The sequence below is a fragment of the Cnephaeus nilssonii genome (assembly GCF_951640355.1).
Source record: "Cnephaeus nilssonii genome assembly, chromosome: 8".
In the NCBI taxonomy this organism is placed as follows: Eukaryota; Metazoa; Chordata; class Mammalia; order Chiroptera; family Vespertilionidae; genus Cnephaeus; species Cnephaeus nilssonii.
In genome coordinates this window covers 87,686,824-87,704,697 of record NC_137079.1, presented here as the reverse complement: position 1 = coordinate 87,704,697, position 17,874 = coordinate 87,686,824, and the positions used below count along the sequence as shown (strand labels likewise).

General features: G+C 42.9%; 1 protein-coding gene across 1 annotated transcript in view; it reads right to left on the bottom strand.

Annotated features, from left to right (window-relative positions):
• Window positions 1-8,653: 8,653 nt before the first annotated feature.
• Window positions 8,654-17,874, bottom strand: part of CDADC1 (cytidine and dCMP deaminase domain containing 1) — an 86,814-nt gene continuing 77,593 nt past the window's right edge. The window contains exon 10 of the mRNA XM_079779620.1: window positions 8,654-14,494. Within this exon, the coding sequence (XP_079635746.1) occupies window positions 14,421-14,494 (74 nt within the window). The 3' untranslated portion in view covers window positions 8,654-14,420. The remainder of the gene's footprint in view (window positions 14,495-17,874) is intronic.

The window sequence follows — 17,874 nt, the reverse complement described above, 5'->3', positions numbered from 1 at the left end:
CCACTAGTCTCTCCCCATGCAGGTCCTTCCTCCACTTGGCCTGCAATACTTCCCTGGCTAACATGGGCAGGACCTTCTGGGGCAGCTGTCAAGTGGACATGCGCACAGTTGGAACTTGGAAGAGATGTGTTGTTGAGAACAGCTATCAGAGCTTTGGTAGTCCTTGAGGTCACAGGAGAGGATGGTGTCCTGGAGAGGAGGAAGTGAAGTGAGAGGCAAGAGGGCGCAGGGGAGAGACCCCTGGAAGGAGAGAAGGGAGCTGAGAAACATGGGAAATGTCATGAAAGCCGAGGAAGGTGTTTCAGAAGGGCAGGATGGTACGAGGCAATAAAGGCTGCAGGGACCACGCAGAATCCGGCCATCAGGCGCTGAGAGCACCTTCTCACAGGAAGCGCAGGCAGACAGGGAGCAGTGGTGTGTGGGATGAGTGAAAGATCAGATGCTGAGAAAGCGAGTACAGGCTTCTAGGTGATGAAGGGAAAGCCCTTGGTTAAAGTGAAGTCTTTGTTTTCTGAAGGTTGGAGAAATGTGTCAGTTAGCAACTGCTGCGTAACAAATCCCCCAAACTTGGTAAGTTAAATGAAATCAATTATGTTTTTTTGCAGGTGTGTGGGTTGGCGTGGGTCACCTAACCTAGGCAGGGCTGGCTGAGATGGCTCTGCAATTTGTGTCTGGTGATGGCAGAAATGCAAAAGAGCAGGTGGAGACACACAAGGATTCCTGGGGCCTAATACCAGAATTGGCATAATGACATTTTCACTTCATTCTATTGAACCCCAAATCAAAGGTGGAGAAATACACTCTACCTGCTGATGGGAGGAACTTGCAAAGCTATATGGTAAAGGATGTGAACAGTGAAAAATTGGGTCCACTGATTCCTCCTACCTGGGAGACAAGCAGAGTTGGAGAAAGAAAGGTGACATTGGAGAGAGAGAGAGAGAGAGAGAGAGAGAGAGAGAGAGAGAGAGAGAGAGAGAGAAAGAGAGAGAGAGAGAGAGACTAGACAAAATTGAGTGGATACTGTGAAAATTGTGACTGGCACTGAATTTTAAGAACTAGTTTCATGTGTGGCTTTGTCAATACCAGCGATGCAGCCGTGGGTAACTCATTGAAACCGAGACTCCATTTCATTACCTGTGAGTGGAAATGATCACGCTCACATCACAGTGTGAAAATTAAATGAATATAAAAAGTGCTTTACCATAAAGTGCAAACTTATGTAAATGACACAGTAGGTTTCCAAGAGAGGTGGGAGACTGTCACCAAGCGGCAGGAACACAATGACGCCTTTCAAGTACTGAAGGGCATTCATGTGGAAGGAGATGAGGCACAAAGAAGCCTGTGTTCTAGACCAAGGATGGTGATGGGAATGAGGGGGCTGTGATGGGCTGGGGGTATGCCATAAAATAACATTTTAGTCATAAGTAGAGTTCCAATGTGGCTTTAGGAGGCGGTGATCTCTGCATCGCGAGGGGTGCACGTGCAGAGCCGGCTGACCTGTCTCTAGAGGACACATGAAGGGGTGCAGCCATTCACGGGTGTAGGACTGATCAGCGATTCTCAGTCAAGGACAGTCCCCCACCACCACCACCACCAATGTCCAGAGGTGTTTTGATGTCCAAATTTCTGGGTGATTCCAGTGGCATTTGGTAGGTATGGGCCAGGGGTCCTAACTCTCTCACAATGCTCAGGAGTGTTCTAGACAATGGAAAATGATTGCATTCGAAATGCCATCCGTGCCTCTTGGTCAAAACTGGACAAAGTAATTTCAAAGTGCCAATTCTGAGACTCCAAATAAATGCACGTCCCATTTTTTAGCAAGCCCCAGCCCATCATTTCCCCACAATGCCTCACTGCACTAACGGAAAAAGTATTTGATTTCAGAAGACCCTTAAATATGACTGAAAAAGCACAACCACAATAGCAAAACATTATAAACTATATTAGGAGTAAAATTATACTCAAAGTTTTATAAAACAGTCATAAATATCCACGATTGTGTTAAGGGCTATTAAAAAGTTATCAGGCAGATAAATCATCAATGATTCTAGCATGTAAAGACAGCCAACTCCCCTGCGTGGAGACCCCACATTGACTATAAAGTTAACATGCTACCTGAAATAAGCCGTACACATTAGTGAACTGTTATTTTGTTTGCCACTTACAACACAAAAGGCTCTTTGCAGATCTATTTTCTTTAAAAAAAAATTGGCTAGGCAGTTTGAGCTGGTATCTTCTTTCCCATCAGCATTCACATTTTCTTGGTCTGGGGACTTGGACTAAAGCAGTAGATTTAGTGAATACTTGCTGTTGAGGATGAGGCATCTTTAAAGGAAAGGGCTGACCCTGCATTCTCAGTGTCACCCTTCCTCCCCCCGAGCCCACCCAGAACCCATGTCGTCTATGGTTGGCCAGAGAATGGCTAGAAGAGTGGTTTCCCTTCCTGCGGGGTCCAGCCACTAGCAATGACTCCATAGAAGGAGTTCTCAGAATGCAGAGCCTACAGCGGCCCTGCTGGCTCAATCCCAGCCCTCCCCGGGGGTGGGTAGGCAGGAGGAACTGAGGTGGATTTGTTATTCTGGCAGCAACTTGGCAAGGAAAGGTGGAGCCGCCCTGCCCGTATTCATCTTAAAATGTGAGCCTCCAACTGTCCCTCAGGGTTTGGAGTTAGTAGAGTGCTCATAAGTGTGGCTCTCCCTAGCAAGTTTAAGATACATTTTAAAATAAATTTTCAGAAACACACTTGTGCAGCAAAAGAAGCTGAGTATTATCCAGAATACTCCTCTCAGATTTACCAACTGAAATTTGAGTTTGTCAATGCATGGTCATTGATGGCAATTCAATACCAACAGGAAACCCCAATTTAGGAAATGGGGAAGAAGAAAACTTTATTCAGTGCAAACAGCTCCGCTGTGATGCAGCCTGTGTGAAACAGCACAGCTGTTAGGCAGCCCTGGGGCAAGGTGATCCTGGGGACAGGCCCCTCTCCGCTAGACAGCTGTGCTCTGCTCTGCCCCAGCCCTGGTCTACTCTGCGGAGACAGCGCCAGCCAATAGCTCCAGCCAGGGAAACACAATCTTTAGTCTTTGGTTCAAAGGAAAAGTTCACTCCAAGAGCCAGAGGAGAGGTGACTTATATAGATAGAAGTCACCCACCCAATCCTTGACTGGTTCATCCTCATGCAAATGAGGAATCCAAATCCTCACAGTTTGATTGGTCCACAGGGCACAGTCTTGATTGGTCATAAGAGAGCCACTCTGATTGGTCAGTGACCAACTAATGGGGGATATAGCTGTGAAGCTCCAATTGGCTGGGGAAAGCCTCAGTCCTATTGGTTGAAATAGGATTCCAGGAATTCCTTGATAAGGACTGGCTCAGCTGGCAGAAACACTGGCAAGTAGTTCAGTGCAGATTTCTTCCTAAAGTGTAGTTTGCATGAGAGGCAGAAATGTTACAGGGCAATGAAAAGCTAGGAAAATTCCAGGGCAAGAGGAATAGGGAAACTGAAAGAAGAATGTTAAAACAAGGCCAAACAGTGTGGGCAATTTTCAGAGAGCTTGTAAATCGCAAGCCCTTATCTTTCCCAAAGACCCTTGAGAGCAAACGGTTAAAAGCCTCCCTAAGAGAGAATGCAGGAAAGGAGGGGAGATGTGGAAAGGAAAAAGGGCAGTTTTATTTTTTACTCCCTCAACAGAGAAGCCAGTAGTCTCAAGGCTTGGCAAGATAAAATTGCCAGGTACTTCTCATGAATTCTGGGACGGCCACAACAAATTAAAAAGGGACCTAGAGGATTGTACCAACATATTCAGCGGAGCCTGGCCGGCGTGGCTCAGTGGTTGAGCATAGACCCATGAACCAGGAGGTCACAATTTGATTCCCGTCAGGGCGCATGCACGGGTTGCGGGCTTAATCCCCAATGTGGGGCTTGCAGGAGGCAGCTTATCACTGATTCTCTCTCATCATTGATGTTTCTATCTCTCTCTCCCTCTCCCTTCCTCTCTGAAATCAATAAAAATATATTTTAAAAAATAATCAGCAGAGGAATTTTGAAACCTAGAAATAGGAGGGTATAACTAACACCTCAAACCCCCACCCAATTAACTTCCCAGTGGCTCAGTCTCCCCAGTCAACCTGAGTGATGCCCATCTGTGCTCTAAGCTGGATGAAATAGATTTGCTTGCCTTGCTTCTTTTCTTCTTTAAAAAAATCTTCATTGTTGAAGGTATTACAGATTGAGACTATTACAGATGTCCCCCTTTGTCCCCGCATTGCGCTCCTCCACCTGGTACCTGCCCTGCCCCGGGCCTTCACCACCCTATTGTCTGTGTCCACAAGTAATGCATATATGCATGTAAGATCTTTGATTAATCTCTTCCTGCCAACCCTCCACCCTCCCCTCAGAGATTCCTCAGTCTGTTCCATGTTTGTAGGCCTCTGATTCTATTTTATTCATTAGTTTATTTTGTTCACTAGATTTCTTGTTTATTTTGATTTTTAGATTCAATTGTTCATAGATATGTATTTATTGCCATTTTATTGTTCATATTTTTGATGTTTTTTTCCCTTCCATTTCTTCTTCTTCCTCTTCTTAAAGAAGACCCTTCAACATTTCAGGAAATGTTGGTTTGGTGGTGGTGAACTCCTTTAGCTTTTACTTGTGAAGCTCTTTATCTGACCTTCAATTCTGAATGATAGCTTTGCTGGGTAGAGCAATCTTGGTTGTAGGTTCTTGCTATTCATCACTTTGACTATTTCTTGCCACTCCCTTCTGGCCTGCATAGTTTCTGTTGAGAAATCAGCTGACAGTCATATGGGCACTCCCTTGTAGGTAACTAACTGCTTTTCTCCTGCTGCTTTTAAGATTCTCTCTTTGTCTTTAACCCGTGGCATTTTAATTATGATGTGTCTTTATCTAGATCTCTCTTTTGGACTCTCTGTACTTCCTGGACTTGTAAGTCTATTTCTTTCACCAGGTAGGGGAAGTTTTCTGTCATTATTTCTTCAAATAGGTTTTCAATATTTTACTGTATCTCTTCTCCTTCTGGTACCCCATAATGCAAATGTTGTCCCAGAGGCTCCTTACACTATTTTCACATTTTTGGATTCTTTTTGCTATTCTGATTGGGTGTTTTTTGCTTCCTCATCTTCCAAATTGTTGATTTGATTCTTGGAATCCTCTACTCTACTGTTGAATCCCTGTAAATTATTTTTTTTTCTTTACAAGTTTTACTTTTATTATTTCAAAATGTTAACCATAGTATGTTTGTAGTAAAAAATAAAACGATTAAGAAGCATATAAAATAAAAGCTTAAATCTTTCTAAACCCTTATATTCAAACCAATCACACTTTCCAGAGGAAATAACTTTTATAGAATAGATGAGTTTTCCAAGGAAATTTCCTATAAAATTGTTTTTTCCTGTTATTGTTATTTTTAATTATTTTTCTGTAAAAAGGGGCTATGCCATCTTTCCATAAAATGGCATAATTTAGAAGCAATTGCTATGTAGCAAAAACAACTAAAAACACGCAACCTGTATGTTTGGATAATTCTTGGCTTAAAATTTTAGAATACTAAAATTATTAGAAAAAACTTTTTTTTGGATGTGAAGACAGACAATTCAATTTATATAATTAAAAGGGATTTTTATTGACTTGAAAAGTCCATCAGCAGATGTAGCTTCAATTTCACCTTATCTCAGGGACTCAAATGACAGCACTGTACTTCTCTCATTGATACAATTCTTCAGCAACATTCCTCTTTGTTGACTACATTCTTTGACAGGTCTAGCCTCATGGTGACATGTAAATTATTCTTTCAGTTAGTGTATGCTTAATTTGACTGTTCCTTTTTCATGTCTTTGACATTCTCAGTAAGATTCTTATCTCATTAAGTCCCTTGAAGCTCTCAATAAGATCCTTGAGCAACCTTATAGCCATTGTTTTGAATTCTGTATCTAGTAGTTTCCTTGCTTCCATTTGTTTCATTTCTTTGTCTCTGCATTTTGGCTGCCTCCCTATGTTTGTTTCTAAGTACTGGGTAGAGCTGCTATGTCTCCTGGAATTGGTAGAGTGGCCTTGTGTAGTAGGTCTCCTGTAGGACCCAGTGGCTCAGTCTCCTCAGTCACCGGAGCTGGGCACTCCAGGTGTGCCCCTGTGTGGGCTGTGTGCACAGTCTTGTAGTTTAGCCTTGATTATTGTTGGCATCATTGGGAAGAATTGAACTCCAGATCAATTGGCTGTGAGGACCAGCTGCGACTACAGAAGATGGCTGTGCAGAAGACACCCCTATGGAGCAGGTCTTGCTTCAGTGGGGCTTTGGTGCTCACTGAATCTGCCCCTTGAGTGTGTCACTTGTGCATGTGTAGAGTTGTAATCTGCTCTGGTCTGAAGCTGTCCATTGGGTGCACTGGCTGTGCAGCTTCCTGGGAGGTGCAAAGTTAGCCACTGCATGGGACCACAGAGAGAGATCTGCAGATGGGTGCTACTTGTATTAGGCTAGGAAGTACCCAGACAAGGCCCAGCTGTGAAGAAAGGCAGGCTGGTGCTAGTGACAGGTCTTGGGCCTCTTATTGATAGGTTTGGGGCATGCTGATGCCAGCTGCTGCTTGTTTGAGAGATTGTAGGAAAGTCTAAAGCCTAAGCCAGGACAGGCCATTCATATGGAAAAGCCGCTGCAACCAGCTTATGTGGGGCTGCAAAGTAGATAGGGCAGGGTCTTAGACAATCACCAGAATGGGGCAAACAGTGTGAGCCATGCTGAGGGAAACTCAGATATGGCTGCCAGTCAGCTCTGTCATGGGGGAGATCGCAGCACAGGAACAATGCCCCCTGCAAGTACTCCCACCTGGGAGAAAGTTGCTCCCAAGTTCCTGCCCCAATGCCAAACAGTCCAGTTCCTCCCCATATGTCCTTGGATCCCCCAAAGCCACTGCCCCAGTGCTGGAGCTCAGAGGAAGCAGGACCCTGTAAGTTCATGTACCGGCCTTTTAAGAGGAACTTCCTGTATCTCCAGCAGCCTCTGTGTTAGCTTAAATCCCTGCTGGTTTTTATAGCCCAAAGTTAAGGGGACTTCTCCTCCCAGCTCTGGGGGTCATGTGTGGGGCTGGATCCCTTGCTTCTCATGGGAGGCCTCTGCTGCCGATTGAAAGAAATGACACCCATGGATGTTGGACCAGCTCATTCCGCACCTCCACCCCCCTTGCCAGTCTCCATGTACTTTCTTTATTGCTCTAGTTGTAGGACTTCCATTCAGCCAGATTTCAGGCAGTTCTGAATGATGGTTGTTCTGTATTTTAGTTGTAATTTGGATGTGGTTGTGGAAGCAGCAAGTATTGGCGTTACCTACAGTGCCATCTTGGTTCTCTTGCCTTGCTTCTTTAATAAATTTGCTTGCTTTAATAAATTGGCTTTATCACAACACAATCAGGGTCACTTGTTTAAATTCATTTGTATGAGCCCGGCCAAAGTGGCTCCTTGGTTAGAGCTTTGTCCTGTGCAGTGAAGGGTCATGGATTCAATTCCTGGTCAAGGGCACATACCTGAGTTACAGGTTCCATCCCAGTCCTAGGTCAGGATGAATGCAGGGGGCAACTAATTGATGTGTTTATCTCACATCAATCTCTCTCTCTCCCCCGCTACTTCCCTCTCTGCCACTTTCTCTAAAAATCAATGGAAAACATCCTCCAGTGAGGATTAACTAACTACATACATTTATTTATACATGAAGACAAGAACTGAGTGGGGACAGGCCCCCTGACCCCGGGGGCTATCCGATAGTACCCTTCCTGGGCTCTCCGGGCTGCCTGTAACAGAAACGGCTGCTAGGCTCTGTGTGTTTATTTATTCATTTTTTTCACATATCAAAACAATTATTAGTTTGTAGGAGAGCTTTAAGTCTATTATTGTTACTCTATGTAAAAGCATGACAAATTTGAATAGGGTACATGAACTTTCATAGCTACAAAAAGAGAGAGCTGACAAACTGAAAATAAGAGTTACATAAAAAATAGTGGGAAAAAGCAAGTACAAGACTCTTCAAAACAGAGCAATTTCAGGTTATTTAATAGAGGGAAAAAGACTCACTCCATTAGGACCTAAAGGCATCATTGCATTGAAGCTGCCAGAAATATTGATTCTGAGTCCATAAGAAAAAAACAAGTGTCTAGACCATAGCCTATTTAACAAGACAAAAGTGTATGGAATTCTATTTAGAAATGTTTCCACTTCCAGAATAATTAAAAATGAAAGTGTTGCCATTACAGATTCACTCTGTCTAAAAAAGACGTGAAAGATAGCTACTTTTATTGAACACCTATATTGTGCAAATGTCATACATTATTTCTAGTCCTTTTAATAATCTTACAAAGTATTTATTATTATTCTTTTTTACAATTTTATTTTGTCTTGGTTTCAGGTTAGTGGTTAGACAATCATATACTTTATATAGTGTTCCCCTCAATATTTCCAGTACCCAAACTGGCACCGTACATACTTATCACAATACTGACTATATTCCCGATGCTGTACTTACACCTGCATGACTATTTTGTAACTGCCAATTTGTGCTTCTTAATCCTTTCACTTCTTTCACCCAGTTCCCCACCCCTCTCCCCTCTGGCACCCCCCAGTTTTCTCTCTGCGGAGTGCCTGGCATACAGTGAGCACTCGGAAATATGTCAGTGAGCTGAGGGATGTTCAGATTAAGAACCCAGAGAACAGCCGCTGGTTATCATCATGGTTGATATGATGAAACCAAGTCGGTCAGAAGTTATGGTATGCAATAGGAGCCCTCCACTCACTGGCTTAAGCTTCTTGAGATGCAATGGCATCATGCACTCACAGTACATTCAAGTGTTTTGCTTAACTCTTGCTTTTTTTGAACGCTGGGATTGTGCACATCAGACTGCACAAGGTACTTCAAGCTATTCAAGCCACCCCACCACCCCTGCTCCCCAGGAAGAGCCAGTTCTGTTTGCACGTGCTCTACAGCAAACAGGCTCCTTACGCCACCTGTGCTCGGGGGTCTGTGCTTTAGGTGTGGGCATCAGCACTGGGATGAACCAAGGCTTCTCCCTTGTTCACCTTGGCCCAGACCTAATTTCTGAAGGTAGGAACGTGGAATAACAACTGCCTTACCTTCTAAAGTGGCTGGGGAAGTATGCGTGAGGAGAGGGATTCCAGGAAAGTCCTAGCTCGTGTCCTTCTGGAATGCATGTGTTTTCCCTGCAAATGACCTTGAGCTACACTCACCAAGGAGCTTCTGCCCCACTTGGGCTCCCTGCTTTCTCTCTCCTACGTTAGGTTTAGAAATAAACATGCAGGAAAATGAGGAGCAATGCGTGTGTACCTTAGTGTCACTGAAGATAAAGTTCAGGTTTATAAAGAAGAGTCTTGGTACCATTCACCGATCCATAAATAAAGATGAGCAAAGTGAAAAGATTCGGCAAAGACAGGCGGGCGGGGACTGCAGGAGCAGTGACCTGCTGGGCGATAGTCATCCTTACAGAAACAAAGGCTGTAACACTAGGTGGTAAAATAAAATTAAAACTCTGCTACACACTGGTATATATGTAAACTCACTAGTCTTTTACTAATGAGTTCTTTCTGTCATCACATAAGAAACAGGCTTGATGGGACCTTTGTAAAACCGGATAGTTCTTCACTGCTTTTCACTGTACATAATCTTTACAGATAACTACAACTTCATGAATTTGTTGCATACTGAAACTACACTCAAATGTATCATAAAAGATTTTTTAAAATATGGTGGCAGCCCCTTACCAATGATATTTTCATATTTTGAGTTATTGTCAAAGATGTTCATAAAATAAATAATTAAACTTCACGGGGAGTTCAGTAGGTAATGCCCAAGGTAAATAGTTGGGAGGTGCTGGATGATCCATCCGCACCCAGGGTTAATAAACTGAGTCTAAATTAAACTTGATCTTGAAATCGCCTAGTAGACCACTGCAAGCAGAGATGAGAGTAAACACTAGAACCAAAATACACAGTAAGCCAGGTAAATAAAGCCTTTTAAAATAGACAATCAGAAATAACAAATGGAAAAACATCTAAATGCTATAGTGATGTCAAACAAGATTTAACTATCCCCAAAGGTTGTTTTTCAGAAAGCATGCATTTTTTAAGTATTCCTTGTCTCCATCAAGTCTTAAAAATCGCCCTTGGCAGAACGCGTACTCCTCTGGCACAACATTTTTGGGGCTTATCCCTAAGGAAAATACACATGGTGACATGATGAGGTGGCTATTTGTACTAAATATATGATTTAAAATGTTTAAAATAACCATGGGAAAGGAATTTGATGCTTAAAGTCCAAACATTACAGAAATTACAAAAATGGAGAAATGAGGATATAAATTTACCTGTTTTCCCACAAAAATCATTACAATGAGAGTAGAGGACTTTTGTTTTGTTTTAAACATAAGCTTACCGGCAGAGAGAACAGAGGACTCAGTGACAACATGCGGGAAGCTGTGCTTGTGAACGTGAAGTGCCAGGAGGCCCGGCAGAGCATGAGGCCACGTTATCCTAGAGTATCTAGTGCTGAGTGACTCTACGTAGTGTTTCAACCAAACCTTGAAACTCATTCTAGTAGTGTAACAACAATCATAAAACAATGCCTTCAAAACTTGGAGGGAAAATTATTCTCAATCTATAATTCTATAGCCAATCAAACTATCAATTAAATGTGAGAATAAGATAAAAACTACAGATACTCACAATGTCATAACTGTTCCCAATAATTTATCTGAAAGACATCCTACCACCACGTGCCCTTTCTCAGGAATCTTCGGAAAGATCTGCCCCACCCAATTGAGAAAGAAAAAATGGGCCCCAGGAAACAGGGATCCCCAGGGTATGTATGAGGTGTCCCCAGAAGACACATGTGCAGCAGTGCAGTGAGCAGTCAGTCCAGACCGGAGGTGGGCAGAGGCTTTTGTAGATAGAAGGTAGAAGAAGGATTGTTTTAGGATACCTAATGTATTGAATGCACTGAGAGAAGGTTACACAATTGGGAGAAGAGTTTGGCTATAGATTAGTAATAAAATTTAAAAACCCCAACCCCCAACCCAAAAAATGCAATTTTTAAATTCAGGAAAATAAGTTCATTAGGAAAGGAAAAGTAATCATAGTGCACAACATAACAAACTGTGAACAGCATTTACATTGTCATAATAACAGTGAAATCGATGCAACCAAAATAAAAGTATAACAATAGTCGGAAGACGCAAGTGTGTGGAGATGAGACTGAAGTGAAAAAAAGCCTTCCACAGTGGAAATTCAAAATATAAAAGCCTAAAACTGAAAAACTACTAAGGGAAAATATAGGCATTATTTGGAGGTTTGGAGAGAAATACAAAAGAATCAGCTAGAATAGTCAAACCTGAGTGCCTCTGGGGAGGGTGATATATGGGTAAGGGGAGACTATTGTTTCAAAGTAAGGTTTAATGAACTATTTGATCATTTTAAATATGTAGGTATAATTTTACTAATATAACTAAATTTACAATAATGGAAATCCTTGAATCTATTACTACAACATACATGTTAAAATCAGCCAATCTGTCAACATGTGCACTTACATTAAAAGCAAAACTAAACATGGAAACACTGGTGCTAGTAATGCTTGATGAGGCCCTTGGCCCTGCTCCTTCCCTCCATCCACAGGGCGGTTCTCAATCTGGAAGCTCATCATCATCACCGGGAGGGCCTGCAAAGCAGACAGACCGCCTGGCCCCACCCCAGCGTGTGTCTCATTCAAGGACTGGATGAGCCCTAAGAAGGTGCATTTCTAACAAGTCCCCAGGTGATGCCAACCTGCTGGGGCAGGGACCACATTCTGAGAATTGTTCTCTATTACTTGATTACATATTTGTAATCTTTCACTAGACTGTGAGCTTCTTGAGATCAGGGAGAATTTCTTACACATCTCATCGCCAGGGTCTGGCCAGTGTCCAGCAGTCATTCGATTACTCAACAAATATTGAATGCCCATTATGTGCCAGGCACTGCTGTAGGCACTGGATTCAGCAGTTAAAAAAACACCTCTATCTATATCTAAATATATCTATATCCCTGCCTCATAGAGCTTACCTTCTGGTACTACATAGTAAATTCTCAATAAATTCTGAAATCCGACCAGTTGTACAGAAAAAGATGGCATTATCATGACCATTTTAATAGTGCTATAGAAATATCAATTTTCCATTTCTGAATCATAGCTTTTCCCACTTGTATGTTTCTCCCATTTGTATGTATCTTCTGATATCCTTCCCCCTCCAACACCCAACAATAAATCCATAAACCTGGCAGCATTCCAGGCTTTTGGTCTTACAAAATATTTACTGACTGATTTATAAAACATTTGATGGAGTGACATATTAGTAAAACAACAAATCCAAGAAAACTTTTAAGTACATATAATTAGTGTACGAAAGCAACTGGAGATGTAAACAAATCTGTGTTTGCATATTGACAAATATTAAAGAAGAGCTTAACCACGGATTATCTCTAAGGGCACCTCTCCTCTCTCCCTCTCTAGTCCATGCCCTACACCTTGTGTAAAAATGTTTATGATAGTTCTCAACTGCCTGCTATGATGACTTTGAACTCCCAGTGGAACTAAACAGCCTTCTGTACAACCAAGGGCATCTGGCCAGGATTTGGATTGTCCTGTGCATTCTGAGGAACCAGCAGAAGGCCTTGTGAAGCCACGTGGTGTCATGGAGAGGAAGGGACAATAGCAGAGCCAAGCCTGGTTACCTCTCCGTCGCCAGGGGAGTATTCCCCAGGACGGCCTGCCACGGGCCTGAGGGCCACGGGCCACTGCAACTCCCTCTCTAACTGTAGGAAAGTAGAAAGCGGGGACCTTCACCTTTGGAGTAATTTTCTGAAAATTTCTGAGAGAGAGAGAGAGAGAGAGAGAGAGAGAGAGAGAGAGAGAGAGCGAGAGCGCTTTGACTCCCGAAGAGCAGTTTGAATGATGTAACTGAATTGACCATAAGTTTACTTTCATGACTTTCAGTATGCTGAAGGTTTGCAAATGTTTTTGAAAGGCCTTGAATTCAAAGCCATGAGACACTTGGTGTTAATTATGTGGAGGGAAAATGGTCATCATTATGAACAGAATTCTATAAAGCTAGTTGCAATATTCCAAACTAACTATTTCTTCTCTGTTAAAATCATAACCAAATTGAAGATTCATTGCTAGTGATTTCAGGAGTAAGTGCTATCAAATAGTAATACTGTCTCAAAATAATATTTTCCTATTGCTATCCTAAATCAGTGATATACCACGGTAGTCCAACAAATCACTGTGATTTCTACATATGAAAGACTTAAGAAAAGTTAATAACCTTTAAAAAATATACTTTTAGTAATGCAGACAAGGTCCACTAACTTCATTTATGTGATTCAATCTTAAATAAATTCTGGTTGTTAGAAAGCTTTGGGTATAAATGTGAACTTTTGGTGATTCACACACTGACTCTCTAAAATGGCCAGGTGGGCCCTGGCTGGCATGGCCCAGTGCTTTGAGTGTCAACCCTTGCATCGAAGGGTCGCAGGTTCAATTCTGGACAAGGGCACATACCTAGGTTACAGGTTTGACACTCGTTTGGATACATCGATCTCTCTCTCACATTGATGTTTCTCTCTCTTTCTCTCTCTCTCCGCCCTTTCTCCTCCCCACCTCCTTTCCACTCTCAATGGAAAACATATGCTTGGGTGAGGATTTTAAAAAAATTGTTTTTAATGACCAGGTTGGCTCAATGGTTGAGTGTTCATCCATGAACCAGGAGGTCACCAGTTGGATTCTCAGTCAGGGTATATGCCTGGTTTGCAGGCTTGATTCCCAGTAGGGGGTGTGCTGATCAATGATTCTCTCTCATCATATGTTTCTATTCTTCTCTCTCTCTCCCTTCCTCTCTCTGAAATAAATAAAAACATATTTAAAATAAAATGGCTAGGTTGTCATTTATATCCTTGGAGCAGTTTATTGATTGTCACTGTTGTAATCCAAGGGAATTAATATTTCTTAAAAGGTGTGCATTTCTCTGCTGAGATGTGACCTCCAGTGAACCACACTCCTGTTTAGACTGGCTAATGTAAAGCAAACAGGGAGAAATCAATCCCTGTGGGCAATTAAGTTGGTCCCATTATACCTCTATTACTGGTACCCCATTTAGTGTAATAAAAGAGCACAGTACTATGTTCTGGAAAACAAACAAATCTCAAAATACTATCATTAACATCATTCATATGCTAGTAATAAATTAGTGTTCTCAAATTTTTTTCAACTATTTACAAAATCCACCCTTATTGTCTGAGTTAACAAGGCTGACTTTTTAAAGTGCAATGAAAATTCTTGAAGTCTTCACTCCAGTTCAGACAGGACTCCTTAGTGGTTCCCAAGACACAGCTTCTTGTGTGGGTGCATTTCTTCATTCGGAGGGATGGGTCGCACCACACCATCTAGTGTTCAAGAATCACAATGTCAGGAAAACTTCACTTCAAATATGTTTGCATTCGTTAAAGTCATTTAGGTTGCAAGATCAAAATAATGCTTAAGTTAAAAGGGAATATTCATTTATTTTATCTTAACATGCTCAACTGTTGAAGACAGATTCCAGATAACTCACTCAAGTAATACAGTATCTGACCTTTAAAAAAAAAATGGGCTCACAACAGTGTAAGGCCAACAATTCATCAAACATTTTTTGGGGAAAATTTATTTCTTTTATTAGCTGGGAAGAAACAACATGCACCCCCTTCTCCTTTAAGGAGGTGAGGAACAGTCTGTGGAGCATGGAGAGTACGAGGGAAGGCTCCACAATTCCCACATTCCTCCACTGCAGTGGTCGGCAAACTCATTAGTCAACAGAGCCAAATATCAACAGTACAACGATTGAAATTTCTTTTGTGAGCCAAATTTTTTAAACTTAAACTTCTTTTAACGCCACTTCTTCCAAATAGATTCGCCCAGGCCGTGGTATTTTGTGGAAGAGCCACACTCAAGGGGCCAAAGAGCCGCATGTGGCTCGCGAGCCACAGTTTGCCGACCACGGCTCCACTGGAAGGAAGACAGACCTAGCTCATTGCTCGGATGGGAGAAGAGGTTGGCTCCAACCTCTCCCCGTCTTTTGATTTTAAGAGCTTAATTGGTACGAGAAATTGTGTGTTTAAAGTGTCCAATGTGATGAGTTTTGATTTAGTATACATCCCAGAAACCATCACTGAAGTCAAGACGATGAACAATCCATCATCTCCCGCCCCACTGCTTCTCGTCTTTCCAGGGACCTGCTTGCCCTCCACGCCTGTGTTTTCTGCTCTGCTCTGTTTTCTTAGCCATAAGGACACCTGATTAGGAGGGTGAGTCTTGCCTTCTGGAGGCAGATCGGGAAAGCCTACTCTCTCTCTTAAAAAAGAATATATATAAAATACAGATGGAAGTTTTAATGCCTAATAATAAAATGTATATTCAAGAACACCACCCAAAAACTAGAAAAAAATTACTTCCTGTGTGCTCCCTGATCTAATCCCATTCCTCTTTCACCCCATTTGAAAGTAACTGCTATCCTGAAACCTTTGTTTCCCATTGCTTCTTAAAAATAATTTTACCACCCTAACCGGTTTGGCTCAGTAGATAGAGCGTCGGCTTGCAGACTGAAGGGTCCCAGGTTCGATTCCGATCAAGGGCATGTACCTTGGTTGCGGGCACATCCCCAATACGGGGTGTGCAGGAGGCAGCTGATCGATGTTTCTAACTCTCTATCCCTCTCCCTTCCTCTCTGTAAAAAAAATCAATAAAATATATATTTTTTTAAAAAATAATTTTATCACATATACTAAACAATACAGTATTGGCTTCCTTTTTAAAATATTTATTTTAATTTTTATTGTTGAAGATATTACATTGGTCCTCCTTTTTTGGATTCCTTTTTTTTCTTTAAAAAATATGTTTTTATTGATTTCAGAAAGAAGAAGGGTGAGGGAGAGATAGAAAGAAACATCAATGATGAAAGAGAATCATTGATCAGCTGCCTCCTGCATGCCCCCAACTGGGGATTGAGCCTGCAACCCAGGCATGTGCCCTCCTGGTTCATGGGTCGATGCATGAGTCGACGCTCAACCACTGAGCAACACCGGCTGGGCTATTTGGCTTCCTTTTAAATATTATATAGGAAATTGTATCCTAATGTATTTTAGTCTTCTGCAACTTCATTTTTCATTCAACATTCTGTTTCTAAGATCCATCCATGTTTAAGGGTGGTGGGTAGTTAGACAGACATGAATAGAGCAAGGACAATGGGCCAGGAATAGAAGTCACCAGAGTGGAAAAGCCTTGGGTGTTTAACAAGCAACAGTTGTAGGGTGGGACCTCGTTCCCAGGGTAACGTTTCCTCCCCTAGGAAATCGCTGGTCACGTGACTTAAACCCTCTGACCTTTCCTCCCTACAGATAACATCTAGGCCTCAGTTGTGTTTCAGCTCCAGTCCTAGAAAAGCAGCAAAACCAAACAAATGACCCACAGCTGACCTCAGTTGCATGACTAATGACGCCTTGGTGCCGACCAATCAGCAGAAACCACAGCCCTGAAAGGATTCACCTGGAAAGCTGATGAATATTCTATTAAGATCCTCCCCAGGGACCTCCCCTAAAATCCCACCCTTAGAAGCTTTTAGGACAAGGACCCAGTGTGCTCCTCCCACCCCGAGCACCTGCCTTTCTCCTTCCCTTCTCCATCCTGCAGGCACTTTCTCCTTACTCCGCTCTCCTAAGCTGCAAGGGTCCTTCTTTGGCTTCCGTACCTTGTTTCCTGAACCCATTTCTTGCACGGTCCATTTCTTCTACCTCTGTGATTTTTCTAAATAAACGTTCTCTTTAGTTTGAGGTTTGGCTCTGCATTTTTTCTAGTCAGAACTCAAGTTCCACGGGTCTAACACCTGGTGCCATTCTCATCTAAGAATATAGATGCAGTTTATTTACTTTCACTGCTACATATTCACTATGGGAATCCTATATAATAAAAGGTAAATATACACATTGACCCTAAGTGTGGAACGACCAGAACGACCCCTCGACCAATCACTGTGAGGCGCACTGACCACCTCTCGGTCCCTTCCCCCAGCCGGCAGGATCCCATCGCCCGATGACGAGCGGGGAACTGGGGTGGGTGGCGGGGGATGCGGGCAGTGCCAGGCCAAGGCCCTCGCCCCTCTGGTCGCCCCACACACAGAGGACGGCCAGTGGCGGGGGCGGGGCCGGCGAGCGGGCAGGAACGGCCGACCTCTTAGTCTCTCCCCCCAGCCAGCAGGCTCCAGTCCCCCGATGGTGAACAGAGAACCAGGGGTGGGTGGCGGTGGGGGGCGGGGCCAGCTGCCAGCAGCAGGGAAAGATGGCCCTGATCATAGGCCAGGCCTGCTGGCTCCCAACCGCTCACCTGCCTGACTGCCTGATTGCCCGTAACCTCTTCTGCCTGCCAGCCTGATCACCCCCTAACCACTCCCCTGCCAGCCTGATTGACACCTGTGCCGGCCTGGTCACCCCTAACTGCCCTCCCCTGCCTGCCTGGTCGCCCCTAACTGCCCTCCCCTGCAGGCCTGGTTGTCCCCAACTGCCCTCCCCTGCAGGCCTAGTATACAATAATATTTTATCTAATCTCTAGAGCTAAACATTTGTGTTAAGTACAGTTTTTGCTTTTAAGAACAATGTTGCAATAAATTACTTATCTCTTACTTTTATACAATATGCAAGAGTTTTTGTAGGGCACATACTTAGAAGTCAAACTGCTGAGTCATGGAGTATATGCATGTTAAATTGTTTTCCCAGGTGGTTGTATACATTTTCAGTCC